Below are 6,008 nucleotides of genomic sequence, written 5' to 3'. Positions count from 1 at the left end.
CTCTCTGTAAAAAATCAATAAAATATATTTAAAAAAAATAAATAAATAAAACAAACCTAAGAGTCCTAAATAGCCTTCTTGCTATCTGGAATAACTACATACTGAAGGCTCATCTTAACTCTTTTCCAGGGAATCAGGCATTTCTTTTTTTAAATATAATGTGTTTTTATTGATTTTTAGAGAGAGAGAGAGAGAGGGATGGAGAGATAGAAACATCGATGAGAGAAACATCCTGCACGCCCTCTACTGGGGATCGAGCCTGCAATCTGGGCATGTGCTCTGACTAGGAATAGAACCAGTGACCTCTTGGTTCATAGGTTACTACTCAACCACTGAGCCACACTGGCTAGGCATTAATGTTTTATTTTATAGTTTGTAAATTTTCCAGATTTCTCAATTGACAAATATGAATCTTTGTTTTTAAATTACGGTTGTAATTTTAACCTCTAAAAGTTAGTCATTAGCCTGCAACTCAAGAAACAGACCATTCTTTAGCTTGTTTTGTATAAATTTTTAATATTCTATGCTTACAACTTTAAACACATGCACTTTAAAACACTAATTATGAGATTTATGTCACATTTTAGCACTCCTTGCTTCCGTTTTTTTTTTTTCTTTCTGCTACATTAGAACCAAAGCAATCGTTGGGTTTTAAGAGTTTATGCATAGATATCCCCCTCTTGTTCCTCTACCTTTTGGGCTCTTGAGATGAGCCTTCTGTATTAAACTTGATTGAGATCATTTGGTTTGGTTTGGTTTTCATTGAATTACTTTATATTGTAAAACCTAAATGGATTCAGTTTTTACTTTCCTGGTATAATGATTTGGTGTAAAGAGATTTTTTTTCCCCCATGCTGATTGAAATTTATTTATCTATCTATGTGTTAGTTGATCCTCACCCGAGGATTTTTTTTTCATTGATTTTTAGAGAAAGTGGAAGGGAGGTGATGGGAGGGGAGATATGGATATGAGAGAGAATGCATCTTGTATGCACCGCGACCGGGGCCAGGGATCGATCCTGCAACCCAGGTACATGCCCTTAACAGGGAATCAAACCCACGATGCTCTAACTGCCTCACCGGCCAGGGATATATATTTTTCTACACTGTAGACACTTGATTCAGACTTCATTTAGCTTACCACTTGTCTTGAAGTGTGATTAACCTTCCTGGAAAATACTAAAACACTCTACCTTTTTGGAAACTTAGTTTTCATAAACTGCCCCAAAGCCACTAAACTGAAACAGCATTTTATGCTTATGTGTTATCTAATAGCATTTCTTTTAAACCTCTCTAGGATTATTTTAGTTACAGATATTTGTAGAGATTTTCTTAAATTCCTTGATTCTTTCAGTGAAGTGAAGACTTATGATCCTTCTGGTGACTCCACACTGCCAACCTGTTCTAAAAAACGCAAGATAGAACAGGTAGATCAAGAGGATGAAATAATTGAAAAGAAGGCAAAAAAAGCTAAGGTTAAAATTAAAGGTTAGTTTGAATTTTTAAATGTCATTTATATTCTTATTCCTTAAGTACAGACTTCATAAGTCTTGGTAAAATTTGTGTCATTGAACCTTATTGTGAAATCATCCATATTGAAAGTTAGTGTTATTTTAATAAGCCATCGTGTTCTCTGAGAATAGTTAGGATATTGTAAAATTTATCAGATTTCATAGGGGTTCATTTCTATGAACATGTGGAATTGTTTATTACACTAAGTATATCAAACCAAAACTTTGGTTTCGACCACATGAACTATTTTGAAAATCAGCTTAAAATGGAAAAAAAATATGGGGTTTCTAAATGAGTTATTTAGATCTTTCTGTTACATGGTTAAATGTAAGATTGAGCCAGCCAGAGGTGTTTTTCTCTCTTACATTGAGTGGACTAGAGTGCTAATATACTATCAGCCTACCATCTTAGTAATGCTATTTAAAAGGGGCTCTCCAGCCCTGGCTGGCATAGCTCAGTGGTTAGAACATTAGCCTAATCACCAAAGGATTGGGTTTCGGGTTTGTTCCCAGGCAGGACTAGTGTGAGAGGCAACCAGTTGATGTGTCTCTCTCACATAGATGTTTCTTTCTCAACCCCCTCCCCCCCCCAACCTTTTTATTCTCTCTGAAAAGCAATGGGAAAAAATACCCTCAGGTTAGGATTAACTAAAAAAATAAAAGGTATTCTCTAGCTAGGCTGGTGTGTTTCAATGGTTGAGCATTCACCTATAAACCACAAGGTCACGGTTCAGTTCCTGGTCAGGGCACATGCCAGAGTTGCAGGCTCGATTCCTGGTAGTAGGCATGCAGGAGACAGCCGATCAATGATGAGAGAGAACCATTGATTGTCTGCCTCCTGCAAGCCCACTATGGGAGGGGTCTCCCCCTCTCTCCCCCTCTCTCCCTCCCTCCCCTCTCCCCCTCTCCCTCCCTTTTTCTCTCTAAAATAAATATATAATATTTAAAAATAAATAAATAAACAGATGCTCTCCAGCCTGGCTGTTGTGACTCAGTGGTTGAGCCATAGACCCATGAACCAGGAGGTCATGGTTTGTTTCCCGGTCAGGGCATATGCCTGGGTTGTGAGCTTGATCCCCAATAGGGGGTGTGCAAAATGCAGCCAATTGATGATTCTCACATTGATGTATGTATCGCTCCCTCTCTCTGAAATCAAAAGGGGGGTGGGGGCTGGCATGGCTCAGTGGTTGAGTGTTGGCCTATGATCCAGGAGGTCACTGGTTCGATTCCCAGTCAGGGCACATTCCTTGGTTGCAGGCTTAATCCCCAGTAGGGGGGCGTGTGGGAGGCAGCCGATCAATGATTCTCTCTCATTGATGTTACTTTCTGTCTCCCTCTCTGAAATCAGTAAAAATATTAAAAAGAAAAAGAAAAAAAGTCTCCAGTATACTAGGCTGTCTTGCAAGCATCCCTTTTTATTAGCTGTACCTATGTTGAGTGCCTGCCACAGAGTCAAGACAAGCATTAAAGCAGGGGTCCTCAAACTACGGTCCGCGGGCCACATGCGGCCCACCGAAAACATTTATCCGGCCCGCCGGGTGTTTTGCCGCCGCTGCCTGTCCTGCTTAGCAGCCGACTTGTCCTGGGCCCGCAGTGCGCATGTGTGGAATGTCTGAGGGACAGTGAACTGACCCCCTGTTTAAAAAGTTTGAGGACCTCTGCATTAAAGCAATGACTGGTTTAATTTTTGGTTTCTAAATAGCTCAGTGGTCAAAAGTATACTGTCAACAAATGTGGGCTCCTGCCCTAGATGAAGAAAACATTTAACTCCTATGCTTCTATTTTTTTTATTGAACAATAAGGAGATCTCTCAATTCATTAGGAGTTTTTGAAAGCACCAAACTCCAGATATGTATCTTCACTTATATACCCAATAAGCCTTTCAAACTTAACATTTATGGATCCTTGCCACTTCCACTCTGTTGCTTATTCTTGAATTGTGTTCTCTTATAACCCAATGTATTCTTGCAGCAGATCTTCTTGATTCTACTTTGAAAATATGTCCAGAATTTAACCACCTATCATACCTACCACTTCTCAATGTAACAGCTACACTGGCTCTTCTTGTTATTCATTGAACCTGCCATCCACCCCTTTCTTCCAAAATAACCTTAGCATTTGTTCTACCTGGAATATTTCCCTCAAGATTCATTGGGGGATGGGATGGAGGGTGGTGGTTGTTTGTTTGTTTGTTTTTGTTAATCCTCACCCAAAGATTTTTTTCCCCATTGATTTTTTTAGAGAGTGGAGGGGAGGGGAGCAGAGAGATAGTGAGAGAGACACATCAATTGGTTGCATCTCACAAGACCCCTACTGGGTCTGGGGATCCGATCTGCAACCCAGGCATGTACCCTTGACCGGAAATCAACCTGAGATTTGGGTACACAGGCCAACACTCTAACCACTGGACAATACCAACCAGGGCAAGATTCATGCATTATTCATTCCTTACTTCTGTTAGGTGTTTGCTTAACTTCTGTGTAAATGTCCACATGCATCACCTTCCTCAGTGTTCCTCTTCCTACTTTCGTTATTTATTTATTTGATCCCCACCCAAGGATATGTTTATTGATTTTAGAGAGAGAGAAACATCAATCCATTGCCTTCTACACACACCCCAACCAGGGATTAAACTTGTAACCTTTTTGTTGATTAGGACAATCAGTGCTCCAACCGAGTCACACCCACTAGGCCCTTCCTGCTTTATTTATATCCTTTGCACTGATTCTGTGTAAAAAGACTGTCTTGATGATAGCTACCTATTACCGAATCTTCCTTCTAATGTGTTAACACATTGTTTGCGGGTAGTTTTTATCGCGCGCTAACAGGTGGCGCGGGCCATTTTTGCTAATTTTTTGCGCAAATGGCAACGTTCAGTAAAATTACAATAACTGTAGTTTACGTATTTATACGTTACCCGCATTCTACCACTAGTCTATAAAAAACGTATTAATACGTGTCCCATGCTCTACTACACTGGTAGAACGTATAAATACGTAAAATGTATAAATACGTTTCCCACATACAATGTGTTAAGTATTTTGCATGTGTTATCTCATTACATCCTAGTAGTCCATTGAGATGTGCATTGCTCCACTTTATAGATGAGGAAATTGAGCTGACAGAAGTTAAATGACTTACTCAGGGCCACTGCTCAGATTGAATTAATGCATGTTTTAACTCCATAGCACAAACTCTTAATCATTTCTGATGTGATTCACTATTTTCCCAAAAACAGTGGATTTGCAGATGAGATGTTCTGTCTTATACTAATTTCTGTGCATTGCTGCACAATCAAGCGTAATTTACTTATCTCTGAGCTTTGTAGCATTTGTAAAGTTAGTGGTATTGCACTATGTAAGTGTTAATAAACTCTGGATGATTGACCAGAATGACAGGAGGAGACTAAGATTCAAAAGGTTTGGGGGGACTGAGGTCTGATACCATGTTAACTGTTATACCTTTACTTTTACCCTATTCAGTTGAAGTAGAAGAAAAAGAAGAGCAAGAGGAAGAAGAGGAAGAAGAAGGAGTACTAGTGGTGGAAGAACAGGAGACATCTGTGAAGAAGAAGAAGAAAAAGGATAAGAAGAAACACATTAAGGAAGAACCGCTTTCTGAGGAAGAACCAGGCACCAGCACAGCGGTTCCTGTATGTTTGTTTTTGGTTACCAATACTATAAAAGACTATTTCTCAAAATTAGACTCACTACAAAATGGATTTGCTTTAAGTAAGGGAGAGAATATGATCTACTACAGATGGCTTTCTTAGAGATGATTCTTATATTTTAAAATGTTAATCTCTCGCTTAAATTTATTTTTAAGAGAAATAGATCTACTTTGCTTTGTATGAGGAAAAATTTATTATCCATACATTTACAACTCTTTCAAAAGCATTCTTGTTGGTTATTTTCAGAGTCCAGAGAAAAAGAAGAAAAAGAAGAAGAAGAAAGGTAATGAGGACTAACGGAAAGGAATCACAGTTGGATCACCTGGATACATCGTGCTTAAGATTCAGTCAAGAGTATGCCAGAGATGCTCCCTAAGATAATCGAGGAGGAACAGAGGTTTAGTGAAACAAAGTGGTTACTCATCTATAGCTTTTCAAACCTACTTGTGTCTTGACATCAACTCTGTTAACTTTATTATGTCATTATTTTTAGTCTTTGTAATACAAATAAAAATATTTTCTTGGTATTTTGAGGCAGTTCTGTGATCTATTTTAGGTAGAGAACCTTTGGCCCTTTCTATATTTTATTTGGTGTTGGATGGTTACTGTTTTTGATAAGCATATCTGAAGAGTGAGAGCTGTGAATCATTCATTTGAAACAGCCTTTTGTAAGGCAGTGATTAGATGGACCAATTTAAGAATGAATCTCTATGTTTCACTCTTAAGGACTTTCATTTTTTCCTTCTCTGCTATCATTCTGCCTCTGAATTTATTTAAATAAAGCTGGGTTTTGTGTTAAAAATTTTTAAATTAGGTGAGCAAAAATAT

The 6,008-nt window shown here is 38.5% G+C and overlaps 1 protein-coding gene across 5 annotated transcripts in view; it reads left to right on the top strand.

Moving 5' to 3' along the window:
- Window positions 1–5,707, top strand: part of NOP58 (NOP58 ribonucleoprotein) — a 28,244-nt gene extending 22,537 nt beyond the window's left edge. For all 5 annotated transcript variants that reach the window (XM_015559100.1, XM_006756231.2, XM_015559101.1 and 2 more), the window contains 3 exons: window positions 1,354–1,487; window positions 4,993–5,162; window positions 5,427–5,707. In XM_015559100.1, coding sequence (XP_015414586.1) covers window positions 1,354–1,487; window positions 4,993–5,162; window positions 5,427–5,477 — 355 coding nt within the window. In that variant the 3' untranslated portion in view covers window positions 5,478–5,707. The remainder of the gene's footprint in view (window positions 1–1,353; window positions 1,488–4,992; window positions 5,163–5,426) is intronic.
- The last annotated feature ends 301 nt before the right edge of the window (window positions 5,708–6,008 follow it).

Source organism: Myotis davidii, unplaced genomic scaffold, assembly GCF_000327345.1.
Source record: "Myotis davidii unplaced genomic scaffold, ASM32734v1 scaffold914, whole genome shotgun sequence".
NCBI lineage: Eukaryota > Metazoa > Chordata > Mammalia > Chiroptera > Vespertilionidae > Myotis > Myotis davidii.
Note: the sequence above shows the minus strand (reverse complement) of the source record. Positions and strands in the feature narration are given on the sequence as shown.